This window comes from Microtus pennsylvanicus, chromosome 17 (genome assembly GCF_037038515.1).
Source record: "Microtus pennsylvanicus isolate mMicPen1 chromosome 17, mMicPen1.hap1, whole genome shotgun sequence".
NCBI lineage: Eukaryota > Metazoa > Chordata > Mammalia > Rodentia > Cricetidae > Microtus > Microtus pennsylvanicus.
This window is the reverse complement of record NC_134595.1, coordinates 41,060,535-41,075,454: the sequence shown is the minus strand read 5'-3', so window position 1 is coordinate 41,075,454 and position 14,920 is coordinate 41,060,535. Positions and strand designations below refer to the sequence as shown.

The following is a 14,920-nucleotide window of genomic DNA, read 5'->3' as shown; positions in this document are numbered from 1 at the left end:
TTTGTGTCAAACATTTGCTGTTTATGTGCGAATAATCACAATGCAGTTGTTGGCGGCACAGTCCCATGACAGAAGGCATGCTTAGCGTGTGTGTGCTAGGCCCTGAGTTCAGTCCCCAGCATCATCAATAACATTAACGCATCGATCTCAGATAAAGGTTGACAGATAGCCAAATGACCACGAAGGCGTATCTTAGGATTGTCTAGGCTTTGATTTGGGTGGCAGTCACCTTAGCTTTTCAGGTCATTTCATTCACAAGCCTTCTGTCCCACGTATCACACACACTTTCTGAACCAGAGCCTAACACCTGTGTGGCTCTTTATGTTTTAATTTTAAAGAAAATACCCTAAAAAGTCCCTTAAGATGCTTTCCTATCTGTCACATAAAATCTCCTGGACACATTTCTCATAAGTGCTTGGGCACTCAGCATGAGCGTCACCAAGGAAGATAAGGGGCAGGCCAGCGCACCCTTCAACACATCGCTTTAGGTTACAGATGTGTATATTCATTTAAGACAGGCAGCTGGTTTTCTGTAACTCAGACTTCGGCAGGGTTTTCATGTTGTAATTCTCTCAACAAACAAACAAAAACCAGAAACAACAAAGCTCTTCATTGTCCTCTGTGATAGAGTCAAGCATTTCTTGTTCCTTAGTAGATTTTTCCAGAAAGCATAAAACCTCATCTTTAGCACTCATTCTGAACAACTTCCACATTATAAGTCTAGGTTCAAGTTTCCGAAGCCAGACTGCAGACTGGTTAAAGGCCTCAAAGGAGAGGTGGCTGAGCCCCTCAAGCTCTCCTGATTTCACAGCACCTGTTTAAGAAACCCTTACAGGGTCCCCAGCGTGTTACCGATGGGCCATCCATTGGAGAGTTTATATTAAACTAAGAGTGTAACATTCTCATCCTTTCTTATAGCCTAATAAAAGAGATGATCTGATCTAGTCTGCTGTCATGATGAACCTCGCTATCTCACCTCCATTCCCAAGTCACGATCATCACTCAGGAAAGTCAGGACGGGGACTCAAGTTAGCTGTTTGAAACAGAAACCAAGGAGGAAGGCTGTTTGCAGGATGGCTCTTCAGGTCACGCTTGGCGAGCTCTTATAAACAGCCCAAGATCTGTGTGAGGAATGGTTCAGCTCACGGTGAGCTGGGTCTTTCCGTATCAATTGCCAATCAAGGCAACGTCTTAACAGACCTGCTCACAGCCCAGCCTGAGGTAGGCAATTCCTCAGTCGAAGCAGGTTCTCTCAGATGACTCTGGACTGTCAAGTTGACAAAGTGAACCAGGAAGTCGTCTCTCGAGTTTTACTCAGCCTTTATTTGCTTACACAGTGTAGGTTCAAAAGCTTTTCATAACCTACGAATTCCAAGTTAGAGATTTCCTCAAAACCTTCAGATGCCGTTCTCCATCTTCCAGAGTCCAGCTGCTATGTGTCCAAAGAGTACTTTCAAACAGAAACAAAACAAAACAAAACAAAAAACCCTACTGTTTCTCTGACTCTGATTTCAGCGCCTGGGAATGCCAGAAAAAATTTAAAAGTGACAAACATGCAGCATCTTTTTTCAGTTAAATCTGAGCAGACCCAGGGCAGACCATGAATTTGTATGCTCATGCTCTCATCTGCCACCCTGGAGAGCGAGGCTGTGGGCACAGGCTTGCTTCTCACCCACATCACCCTTAGATAGAAAAGAGCCCTAAGTACACCCTCACCAAACTGCCGTCCTTCGGCTTACATTCATGTGTAAAATACAAGTCTTCTATTGCCAGCCACCATACCCGTAAAAGTCCGTTGTATAGACGACCACTGCCATTTCTCCCTATCTGAGACCCTTGGGAAGACTACAAAGCCAATTCAACACAAAAGCATGTGGATGACCCAGGGCAATTATTTTTGTAACTTATTCTTTTCCACATATGTATGTGTGCATATATGTATCATGTGGTCCTGTGTGTGCCTGCTGTGGCTGGGAGGGGGTGCTGAGTGTTTTCTTCAGTCACTCCCCACCTTATACATTGAAGCACATTTCCTTGTTGAAGCCAGAACTTGCTAAACTGCTGGTCTAACAAATCAGCTTATTCTAGCGATCTCCCGACCCTGCCTCCCAAAGTGGAGATTGCAGGGGGCGGTCATGCCGGCCTCATTTCTGTGTGGGTCCTGAGGATTTGAGCTTCAGTTCTCATACTTACACAGTGAGTACATTATCCACTGAGTCATCTCCCTTACACCAAGGGGATTTTTTTTAAAAGAACAGATGCATGGTTGGAGCCAAAACTTAGAATTAAAAAGATATGAATATTCTCAAAGATGCACGATCACCAATATTTTCAAAATCATAAAAGTGTCATAGAGCAGGGCTGGAGAGATGGCTCAAAGGTTAAAAAGCACTGGCTGCTCTTCCAGAGGTCCTGAATTCAATTCCTAGCAGCCACATAGTGACTCACAACCATCTGTGATGGGATCTGGTGCCCCCTTCTGGTGTGCAGGCAGACACACAGGCAGAACACTGCATTCATAATAAATAAATAAATCTTAAATAAAAACAAATATCAGAAAGCAAGGAGTCCTGTGGGCATTCTGCTGGAACTCAATTTTATAGTCACCAAGCCATAATAAACACTGTTAGACTAGTCAGTAGTAATCTCCAGGCTATTTGTAACTGGAAGCTGAAGCAGTTACGAGCCCGTTCTGGCCTGGGTCTGTTTCCATGTGGGCCTCTCATCTTGCTTTACGTGTGTAATACACGCTACACAAACTACAGGGTAAGCAACTGTCACCCTGGTTAGAAGCCAAGTTCCCTAATTCTAAAGGGTCATAAGTCATCCTTGGACTCCATTTTTCAAGACTGAAATATCGATGAATCTTCTCTAATCCCGTAGCTCATTCTAACTTCGTTTTAAATCATGAACTGAAAGTTGCTTTTAATTATACATAACAATCACCTGCCACAAAGCAGCCTGTTAACTACATACTGCGATACCTGCAAGGACAGACACACAGACAGACAGAGATAAACCCTCAACCAACAAACTTGGTAGGATTCACGAAGCTTTCATTTGTTCAGTATGCTCTCCTCCTCCCCTCCTTTTTCTTTCTTTCTCCCCAGTACTAGAGGTTGAATCCAGGGCCTAAACCAGGCAGAGCAAGTGCTCCACGGCCTAGCACCATGCTCAGCACTCAGATGCTTTCCTAAAGTGGGTCATTCCTTACAGGATGAAAAGCAAAATTAATTGAACATTTTTTAATATACAAAACCACCAAAGAATGCTTAATATAACTACGGGAGAAGGTGAGTGCAGGAAACAGAGGCTTCAAGACTCTACGTCCAGTTAGGTCTAGTTTCAAATCTCAGCTCCCTCCTTCTGGCTCCTGTTGGTGGCATGTCTCAAGTCTACACTGTTCAGCACTGGTCAGGATGCCCGAGAGATGGATCTCACTGTAGAGAGAGCACTTCTTGTCTAGGACACTAGCATACGGTCCAGTTGAGGGATACTCTCACTGAGCCGCACACCCTTAGTGCAGCTGATGCTGACATAGATTGCAATCCTATTTATTCACAAGCAGTTAGTCGAGACCCTGGCTTCTGTCTCATAGAGAATGAATGAACAACATGCATGTTGGATTCAGCCCGACAAGGTGAGCACAGATCTTTGGCCGGGGGTTTTGACCATCAAAATGGGGGAAAGGAGATCTGGCAGGTAAGGCTGTGACACCTGCAGACAGGGTCAGGAACATTTTCCTGATGGTTAAGATCCATAGAAAACCCAGCATCTCTGGCTACTGTGTCGAATTACACAGAGAAAAAAAAGACCTGGCTGGTATCTGGCAGCAGATACACTATGAAGGTATCCTGTGTGGCAGGATGCTCTCACTAAAGGGGGTGTCCTCTGCTATTTCCCAGGACACAGAAGGCTTCTGGGGAAGCCCCAACCTGCACAGTGAAAGGAGAGAGGAAATCAGAGGGGACAGGAGGTTCTCAGCCTTTGAGAAAATTCCAGAGGCCAAAATATAAAATCTTGGAGACAAGATTCTCTCAGCTATGACTGGACGGAACATTTGAGTGTGGAAGCTTGTCTGACCCTCATCTCCCCAGCAGAAATGACAGTTCTCAATCCCCATAGGCTACAGTAGCACCAGTGTGGTACTAAAGCACTCCCATCTCACTGTGACAAGACAGGACAGGAATACAAGAGGAAGAAGGTACCCAGAGGCTAGCCACTTGGCAGTAGCTCTACCTTTGGCAGAAAAACGCCCAGACCCCCACAGGTCAATGCTCCACCTCCCTGAAAGGACAAAGGGCCCCTTCTTTGCCTCAGGCCATCTTTTCCAGTTGGTTGCTTTGCAAATTAGGAGAAGAAAAAGGAAGCTGGGCCTAAGATTAGCAGGCAACCTTCCCTCTACGGGCCTTTGATTCAGAAACCACAGTACCAAGCTCTTCACCTTCACTGTCCTTCACATCCCAGGGATGCTCCAGCCTTCCAAAGGAGTTATTAAAAGAAAATCTGGGACATGCAGTCAGCAGGCGCTGAGATGTTGCAGGAAACCATAGTACAAAGCACTGAAAAGAGCTCGTGTCCTGGGGCTACCTGTGACCCTAAGGGGAGTCTTTCTTTCTTTTTATTGAGCTCTACATTTTTCTCTGCTCCCCCCCCCTGCCTCTACCCTTCCCTTCAACCCTCTCCCACGGTTCCCATGCTCCCAATACTCAGGAGATCTTGTCTTTTTCTACTTCCCATGTAGATTAGATCCATGTAAGTCTCTCTTAGGGTCCTCACTGTTGTCTAGGTTCTCTGGGATTGTGGTTTGTAGGCTGGTTTTCTTTGCTTTATGTTTAAAAACTACTTATGAGTGAGTACCTGTGAAAATTGTCTTTCTGGGTCTGGGTTACCTCCCTCAAAATGATGTTTTCTAGCTCCACCCATTTGCCTGCAAAATTCAAGATGTCATTAATTTTTTATGTTGTGTAGTACTCCATTGTGTAAATGTACCACATTTTCCTTATCCATTCTTCGGTTGAAGGGCATGTAGGTTGTTTCCAGGTTCTGGCTATGACAAACAAAGCTGCTATGAACATAGTTGAGCACATGTCCTTGTGGCACGATTGAGCATCCTTTGGATATATTCCCCACAACTGAGTCTTGAGGAGGCTGTTTCCTGATTTTCTGAGAAATCGCCACACTGACGTCCAAAGGGGAGCCCTGCTAAGCAAATGGTAAAGAGGTTTCTGAGGGACTACAGGAGCCATTTGAAGCGGTATACTGAGGTGGGCAGGAAAGACAGGAAGAAAGGAATGGAGCTGAGAGGTAAGACCCAGTGCAAGCACTACTGACTGAACTTGGTGGCTGTATCTCCTTGGGCAGGTCCATCTCTTTGTGTGGCCGTTTTCTTTGTAAACCTGGGCTCTGAATGTACACTACTTGCTTGTCCCTTGTCCCAGAGTGAATGCTTGATAAAAAGCTACTGGGGAACCATGTCTACTCAGGAATATAGCTTACCAAAGAAAATCGTGAGATTTTAAAACTGGTTATTTATTTATTTAGGTTTTTTTTTTTTTGAGAACAGTGTCATGTGGCTGGTCTTGAACTCTGATCCTTCTGCCTCTACTTCCATGGGCTAGGATTACAGAAATGTACCACCAAGCTCAGATGAGGTTTCTGTTTGTTTGTTTTCTATTTGTCTTAAGAAAGAGTTGTTAAAATTTTTATTTGAGCTGGGCAGTGGTGGCACTCACCTTTAATCCCAGTTCCTGAGAGGTAGAGGCAGGAGGATCTCTGAGTTCTAGGCTAGCCTGGTCTACAGAGAAAGTTCCAGGACAGCCAGGGCTACAAAGAGAAACCCTGTCTGAAAAAAACCAAACCAAAACAAAAGTTTGAAAGAAAAAAAGCAAACTTTTGTTTGCTTGTTGACTAGTTAAGATTCTTCCTTTTGTTTTTTACAAATAACTGGGATAGACTCTGGGGAAAGCCAGTCCAGGATGGTACCTTTATAAGATGCTGAGGGAATGATACTGAAGCCCATAGGTGATGGGGATGAGGGCAGGTGGAGCCATGATAAAAGAGAAACAGATTCCTAACATTCTGCCAGGTCTGGCTGCGCCTTAGTTTGGGGTGTGAATATGACTTGGCACCATCCATTGGGTTCAGTGTCATCTTTTGGAGACAGGGTCTTACACAATAGCCCAGGTTGGCCCCAAACTCATGCAAGCTCGGATTACAAGGGCACGCTGTCATGTCCGGTGAATCACAAAGCAGAGTGAAACCACATGGCGAGGTGGAGAGCTCGGCAGCAAAATGCGGCAAAGCACAGGCTCTGCATCCTCACGCAGATCTGGCCTGATTCCATTTTTAAAAATAGTCTTCCTCCCGCGCTCCACGTCGCTATCAACTTTATACTTCATCTGAGCTTCAAGGCCAGTATCCACCCACACATAAGTTCAGGGATAGTTGAGTGAGTTGGGCAAAGGTCTCTGTCATCTGAGTCTTAGGTGGTGTAGGACAATAGTTAAGGGTTAGAGTGATAGTGGAGAAGGTGGGTATGCTTCCCAGTTGCTCATTCGTTCTTATAGTCAGATTCTCTCTCTCTCTCTCTCTCTCTCTCTCTCTCTCTCTCTCTCTCTTCCTCTCTCTCTCTCTCTTTTCCTCTCTCTCTCTCTCTCTCTCTCTCTCTCTCTCTCTCTCTCTCTCTCTCCCTCTCTCTCTCTCCTCCAATCTCTCTCTAGGATCGCCTCATTGTATAGCCTAAACCAGCCTCCGATTCAGTTTTCCCACTTCTGTTCTTGAGCACCAGGGTTATAGCTTTTATACCATCATGCTGGCTCCTTTTTATAAATTTGACACAAGCTGTAAAGAGCGAACCTCCACTGAGAAAATGCCTCCACCAGACTGGCCTGTAGGCAAAGCTGTGGAGGTATTTTCTCTATTAGTGGTTGGTGTGGGAGTTTCTTTGGGTGCAGTGCCACCCGCTCCCCGCAGCGGCGGGTAGCCCTGTGTGCTACGGGAAAGCAGGCCGAGCAGCAGGAGAGAAAGGGAGGGGAGGGTCGTGCCGAGGGAGCATGATCAAAGTACGCTACAGACTTAGATGAAAATGTCCCTGTGAAATCCAACACTGTGTACAGTGAACGTATGCCAATAACCAAAAGGAATGGGGAGGACTCACTTTCAGATAATGTGATAATTACAGAGAGGCAGATGTATTTGTCTACCGCACGAGTCAATTTTAAGGCTTTTTTGTTTTTCATGGTTAGCCTACGCTAAAACCAATACTTTTCTCTATTATGCGTCAAGACCAAACCAATATACTGAGCCTAACAACCCCATCAGGATGCTTCCTTAATATTTAACTAAGGCTAAATTACAGATTCTACTTCAGAGGGACAGAGGCAGAATCCCAGACGCCTAATTCTATTGCATTCCGTGCAAGTTAGAGGGGGCTTCCATCTGGCTATTGTTGGCTCTGCCTAAAGACTCATTAATCTCAAGCGAGAACCAATTTAACAAGCCGAGAAGGCGTTTGAAGTGACGGGCGGGAGCAGTTTAAACAGAGGATTAGGAGATAATCACATTTCAAGTCATCTTTTGGCTCTGCAAAGTTGACCCCAGGCCAGGGGGTGTGAGGTGCAGGCCCCCTTCCACACCTCTCCAAGCAGGTGGCAAGCTTCTCTGTGGGACAAGCAGGTGGCTGTGGAAAACACGGGTCTCTTTAGACGCACGTCACCAGCCCTGCAGCGCTGGGCAGGACTGCTTTGCCCACACCCTTCGGAAGTCAGACCCTAGCAGGCTAGCAGGTTACATGTGGGGTTCAGAACGGCTCTGCGCTGCTGGTATCAGCTAGCTGGGGGTGTGAGTCATCAAACACGGAAAGGAAAACTGTAATTTAACCTGAGCTCCCCATCTTTGCTCTTTGTTGAGAAAGCGTAGGATCCCAAGGGCTCCCTGGAAAGAACATTGTGCTTTTCGGCTTCTCCTTACTGCCAAGTTGTGGCATCTACAAGAAAGAAAAATAATAATAAAAGGGCGTACACTTGCCAAGTCATTAAGCTTTTTCAAAATTGCCCCTGCAGTCGGACTGCGTACAAGCCACAAATTATTCGACATTAGACTCAGTGTTCATTTCAGGAGAATTGCTTGCTATCGAGAGGGGCCTCCCAAGGCAGGACGGAGATCAGTGAAGACAGCCTAGCACTCTGCAAAGGCACTACCACGTCTATGTCGTTCCACCCAATTCTTGCTATGTTTCTTCCTTCTGCACACCACAGAGGGACCTCTTTAAAATGTCACCTACATGGCACACGTGTGGCCATGTGACAAGCCTGTAGAGATCTCAGACTGTGTCCTTTCTGCTTAAATCAGCAGAGACTGAAGGCCAGAATCACTGAGTGCCTTGAAAAAGGTTTCAATTCTGGGTTTCGTCACTGTGGTAGTTTGAATGCATTTGGCCCCCATAACCCCACAGGGAGTGACGCTATTAGGATGTATGACTTTGTTGGAGTGGGTATGTTCTAGTTAGAGGAAGTGTGTTGCAGGAGGTTCTCCCGCTCCTCCAGCCTATAGCTGCTGAGATACCAGCCCATTGGGGCGTGCCCTTTAAAATAGCGGCCACTTTCCTCTCCTCTCTCTCTTCACTTCCTGCTCCGCCTGCGACTAGACTCCCTTCCTGGTTGCATAGAGGGCTGTTACCTGGGACAGTGATCTGTAAGTTTTTTTCCCCTTTAAATAAATACCACCCTATTAATCATAATTCCAAACTGGTGTGGCATTGTTTGTGACTTACGCCTTCAGAAGTGTGTCACTGTGAGGGCGGGCTTTGAGGTTTCATATACTCAGGATACCGCCCAGTGTGTCCATTGATTTCCTGTTGCCTGCAGGATGGAGCACTCTCAGCTCCAGCCCCGCCTCTGCCCGCAACCCCGCCATTCTCTCCAACATGACGATAATTGACTGAACCTCTAGAACTGTAAGCGAGTCCCCTTGATTAAATGTTTTCTTTATAAGAGTTGCCGTGGTCATGGTGTCTCTTCACAGCAATAAAAACCCACACTAAGACAATCATCTAGGTCTCCTTTGTTCCAAAGCCTGATCCATGGCACGGGCAGCCCATCCAGTCATCCATCCCTACCCCTATCCACCGCTGTTTGCACCAAGAACGGCGATTCTAAGGGACTGGCCGGAGAAGGATGGGTGTATGGGACTGAACTATACAATGAGCTGCATACGATTGTCTTGAAACAGTCCTAACTGAGGGCAGGAGGTGAGAGGACAGTTACAGTTCACTGCACCTGACAACTAAACCATTCCCTATTGTAGGTCCTTGGAGGCTGTGGCTCCTGGATTCCCTAAACCCTTAGAATGCATCCCATTTCTCTGAGTGAGTCTGAGCGGCCTTGTGTAGCTGAAAATAAAAACACACTACCCATGTCACAGCAGCCAGGTGTTGCTTTTAGGACCATGAGCCTCTGCCCTGACCTCCAAGCTGTGACAGTGTAAGCAAACCCTCTTCTCCTTTCAACAGGGTCATGCATGACTCGCTTCTGATCTGCGACAAACAATCAAAACCCATAAATTATTAGGGGAGAATCTGGGTCTACTTAGAAACTTCCAGAATCTTAAAAGGGCTTACCAGAAAAATGGCAATGGTTTCGCTATGTTCACACGTACCACATACATGTAGACGTTCGCAGGCACATGCACATACCACACACATACATGCCCATGCAAAAGAACAACAATAAAAACCAAAACGCAAACAAAGAAAAACCAAAAACATCAACACAGAACTTTCTCCCAAACAAGGCCAAAAGATAGGGTACCAAGGAAACATCAGGAGGGGGCTCTTGCTGTACACCTGGACTTGGCACAACTGCCTCTAGGTTACTCCCTAGGAAAACACTCTGCCTACGATGTTATGATCTCTCCAATATATGACGGATTATTGCTTTCCAGTGCTTGAAATTTCTGGTCTACAGCCTCCAGTTAGATTTTGATCAAATTTTACTAATATAGCCTCTGGGAAGGTTTTACCCCGCATCCCACAGGGGTTCTTATGAAGCTCCTTTGTTCCTGCTCATGGCCTCTCCTCTCCTCTCGTCTGTCTATTTATAGGAAAAGGTGCATCAAAGTACATGAAGTCACAGGCTGGTCTGTTCTTTGCAAACAAGATGCACTCACATTTTATGCTTTTTCTAAACTAGACTAGAGCAAAGAGAAAATCCCCCTGCAAATAGCTTTAAGGAAGAAAGGCCACCTGGGCCAGGTACTTCAGTACCAAGGCAGGTAGTCACCTTAGATGTCTCTGTGATAAGAAAGTAGTAATAAGGACAAAATACTTACAACCCATATCATGACCAATCTTCTGGACAAGTAAGGATCGATATTCCAGTGGGTGAATGGGAGAAACGTGATGTAGAACACTTCCTGGCCCAAGGCGGCGGAAAACCGGAACAGGTAATAGTAGAAATAATTCTTCACAACGTGCTTCTCTACATAAGCCTGTAAGACAAAGGCCAGGAGTTCCTGAGTTCATTCAACGTGTCTGGAAAAGCCTTGCCTGAGACTCACCACCAGGGTGGGTGTGCCTCCTCCTGCTACTGTGTCTCATTAACACCAGCCTGTGTCATTGATGAACATCCGTCAGCCCCAGCTTGTGAGCAGAAGCTTAGGAGACATTAGGTTTGTTTGTTTTTGCTGTTGTTGTTTGTTTTGTTTTTAAGATTAAATACGTAGCATCAAAGGCAGATGTACCAGGAGAAGCTCTCCTCTCATTCCATACATACACACACACACACACAAAACACACTGGAACCTCTATGTTGTGTGTATAGAAAGCTAGAAACTCATAGGAGGTCAAGACACCCATTTAACCCATTCAAGTACCAATCAGGCCTAACACTGCTTAGTTTCTGAGATGAGGTGAGAGCAGACACGTGCAGGGTGGTCTAGTTAGTAGAACATATGAATATGTTACAGAGTAAAGGGTCGCTGCAAATACACTTAGATGATGAAGTGGGGGTAAAGATGCTTTCTGGGTCATCCACGGGGGCTCTATAGTCACAAGGATCCTTCACAAGATGAAGTGAAGATGTGGAACCAGACCTTTTGGCCTGTCGTCCAAGATCATGAACCCATTTCGACTACTGGGTCTGCCTTTTCTCTTTCTTAATAAACTGCCTCTATTTCCATCACCTGAGATAAAAAGGAGGGAGGAGGCAGACATGTCAGAATCAAGAGCTAGGTGGAAATGCTGCACAGCTAGCTTAGAGAATAGAGGAAGGGCCCACGAGCCAAGGGAGGCGAGCTGTGCACTCTCCAGAAGCATAAAGAAAGGTCTTCAGAAGGAATCGGGACCCTGAAGGCACAATGACTTCAGCCAGTAAAGGTCCATTGTAGACGTCTCACAACCCATGTCTAAGAGAGCAAGTTCCTGTTGTCATAAGCCACTAAGTAGCAATTCGTTTCAATGGCAACAGATGACTCACCCAGGGGCATTAGAAAAGGCAGGTGCCTCTACATTTTAGTTCACCTTTTAAATAGGACTAATGAAGTCACACCACAGGGATGATGTCACAAATACAGCTAGACCACTGGGGACTGTTAAGATGGTCTCCCATGTTGTCACCTCTTTGCTGTCAGCTTGTCACGGAACAGGCAGAAGGGGATACAATGTGTCACCGATGTGTCAATTTGTCACCATCTAGACTCACCTGGAGAGAGTGTCAACCAGGAATTTTCTACATTGTATTGGCCTGCGGGCATGCCTGTGTGGGACTGTGTGAATCAGTTGACATGGGCCAGCAAGCCCACTGTGAGCAGCACCATTCCCTAGACAGGGAGTCCTGAACTGCTTAGTAGTGGGGAAACAGAAGCGAGCATAAGCAGGCAAGGATGCTTACATTCGTTCTCTCTGCTCTTGGCTTTGTCTTTGCCACCCCACAGCAATAGGGGTTATAGTCTATGTTTGGAAGCTGAAATAAACCATTTTCTCATCACAGCCACAGAAAGGAAAGTAGAACCCCATGGTAAAATAAACATTTTTTATATTGTGACATATTAGTAGCACATTTAACAATACGATGTTTCAATTTCTTGAGTGAACCAAAAAATTCTCTTCTTTCTCCATCTCTGCCCCACCCCAGTCACGCCCCTTTCTGGTGGAGACTGTGTCTCACTGCAGATGTAACCTAGACTGGCCTGGAACGCTCTTGATCACACAGGTGCTCCAAACCTGACAGTGATCCGCCCAGGCGTCCCAAAGGCTAGGGTCCCAGGTGTAGGGCATGAGGCCAGATTTGTAAAGTAGAGAATTTGAATACACATTGACAAAGCTAAAAGGCAGACACAGAAAACGAGGGGGATGGGGACAGCGTGAGATTGGGAGGCCTAAAGACTTACAGGTCTGCAATCCTTATTTTGTTTTATGCCAAGCCGAGGTCTTTGAATCATGAGGCGGGAAAGTCATATGGATTTATTTTGGACACATTCACACCCACTTCCTGCCTTTAAGGTTCAGCAGCTACACTGTGACCTGGGGCTATTCTAGAGAGAGGTACGGCAGGCATTCTCATCTGCTGAGAGGAATTGTGGAGGAAAGACATTTTTCAAGGGCTGGTGTCTTGGAGAACTTGGAAACAGCCAACAATACTTTTGTATTTTAGGCATTAAAAAAGAGATGACCTTGAAAATTGCACAATAGGGCTAGATTTAATACTGTTGGCGCTCTGCCAAGTATGTATTTTTCTTCTTTTTCTCTCGGAGAGGTTCTGGTTTTTATTCCAGCATCTCAGTCTCCCCAACAGCACCCTGGAACCCGGGGGGAAAGTTCAATGCCTTTTGCACCAGGAGAAGATCTGGAGTCACCAGTCACGGTTAGTTAGAGGGCTCAGTCTCAAGTCAAGAGTGCGCAAGGATTGCGCTGAATATGCTTCCTAGCAGCAGAAGCACATCCTGTAGGTTAAAAGGGGAGTGGTCCTCACGCGTGGCGGTGAAGTTTACTTTAAAGTGAGTTTAGGAAGAATTGAAGTAGGGCAAACCTACAATGCATGACAGGAGTTTTCCAGATAACATCTCTGGACACAAAACTAACTGGACAGCCAAATTTTACCACTAAAGTCTGAGTTATAGGTACCCAAGTAACATGGTGAATAGTTATAAACATATAAACAGAATCTGAGTTTCTGAGCTGGGGATGTGGTTCAGTGGATGAAGCATTTGCTAGGCAAATATGAAGACCTGAACTGAGATCTCTAGAACCCACACAGAGCCAAGAGCTTCACTGACATCTGTAACCCCAGCACTCCTGCGGTGAGATGGAAGGCAGAGACAGGAGAGTTCAAAAGCTCCTGGACCGGGGAACCTACAGCACACAGCAGTGGACCACAAAGAGATGCAGTCTCAAACACAGATGCTTGTGGTTGTCCTGTGACCTCCATACGGCCACCATGGTGCAGATGAACGCCCATTCACACACACACACACACACACACACACACACACAGAGAGAGAGAGAGAGAGAGAGAGAGAGAGAGAGAGAGAGATACTATTTTAAAGTAGGAGAATCTGAATCTCCCTGGAAGGAGATATCAGTGTGTAGAGCTTTACTATAGCGTAGGAGACAACCAGAATTCCATTTCTCGGGTGTGTCTTGGTTTCCTCCGGGAGCCACGACAGAGACAAGAACAAGGGTTAGAGATGGAGCTGCTGAGTTAAGGGGTGGGTGTGAGAAGAGGGGCAACAGCTAAGAGAAAGGAGTCTTCATCCCAGATCTCCCCTCCCTGTTTCCAGCTTACCAGATGTAAGAAACTTTTTAGCCCAGGTGCTTTGGGCAGTGTTTTGGGGTCTAGGAGACAAAGTTTAACATGTCATGTTACAGACAAGGAGGAGGTAGTCCTAAACATGACATGCGGGTTGACAGAGAACAGCTCTTAAAATGTTTGAGTTGCTTGTTCTTGGCATGTGACTTCTGTTTGTCCTTGACATGTGACTTCCTTCTAAAAATTTTTAGATTTTTTATTTTTTTGTCCCTTCCAGTTTAACACATGTTAGGGCTTTTTCTGTTATTAAAACAAAAGCCAAACGCTTTTTAGTTGCGTATCAACTGTCACACAGCCAAATAAGAATGCCTGTCTGGGAAGCAAGAGCGATAAAATGGAAATTATTCCCACAGGCATTATCCCAGACTGCCAAATGGCATCCATTTTTCTCATTAGTCTATCTTACGGACTGCTCGTGTTTTCCTAGGGCATTTTGGCTTTTTCTTTCTGTGATCTCAGTTTTCCTAATCACATCTTTCCTGTTTGACCCTGAATTCTCCAAACGCACAATCTCCTCCATCAGGGTTCCCATCATGGTGATGCTGGGCAGGTGGGGAGGTGGGGGGTGGAGCTGCTGGTGTTTACAGGTAGCCTGTCTTCTGCAAAGCCGGGGTGAGCAAATCGGAAAGTGAGAAAGGCCCAGAGTGGCTGCCTGAGCCAGAGAGCCAGAGGCCAGGATGTATGGCTTCTTGACTCGACTCTATCCAGAATATCTGAGCAGCGTTTCTGTTTTCTAACCAGGAACCCAGGAGTCCTAAATGCCAAGGCCGCTCACCCAGGTCGGCGTGGCTGATCCAGACAGCAGAGAGGCGAATGCCCGGCAGACCTGGCAGCCTGCCCAGGCTTTCAGAGGAGGAACACCAGAAATGGCTTTTAGTCAAAACAAAGTGTGACCTTGGGGAAGTCCATTTGCCTTTCTGGCTCATGTAGGCCTTCGTCTTAGAGGACATAAAGGACAAAGTCCATCGGCTCAGTTTACTTAGGTTTAAGCATCTCCCTCCGAGCTATGTCCCTCACCACGATCTCAAACTGACAATCCTCCTGCCTGAGGGTTCACTGGGTGAGCGCCAACACACCCGGCCTCAGTTGCTTTTTACTGCATGATTGAAGTGGGA

General features: G+C 46.1%; 1 protein-coding gene across 3 annotated transcripts in view; it reads right to left on the bottom strand.

Annotated features, from left to right (window-relative positions):
- Sgpp2 (sphingosine-1-phosphate phosphatase 2) overlaps positions 1–14,920 on the bottom strand; it is a 109,335-nt gene that overhangs the window by 47,366 nt on the left and 47,049 nt on the right. For 2 of the 3 annotated variants that reach the window (XM_075951953.1, XM_075951954.1), the window contains exon 2: positions 10,330–10,488. The exons of the other annotated variant lie outside the window; for it this stretch is intronic. In XM_075951953.1, the coding sequence (XP_075808068.1) occupies positions 10,330–10,488 (159 nt within the window). The remainder of the gene's footprint in view (positions 1–10,329; positions 10,489–14,920) is intronic. 3 annotated transcript variants of the gene reach the window in all.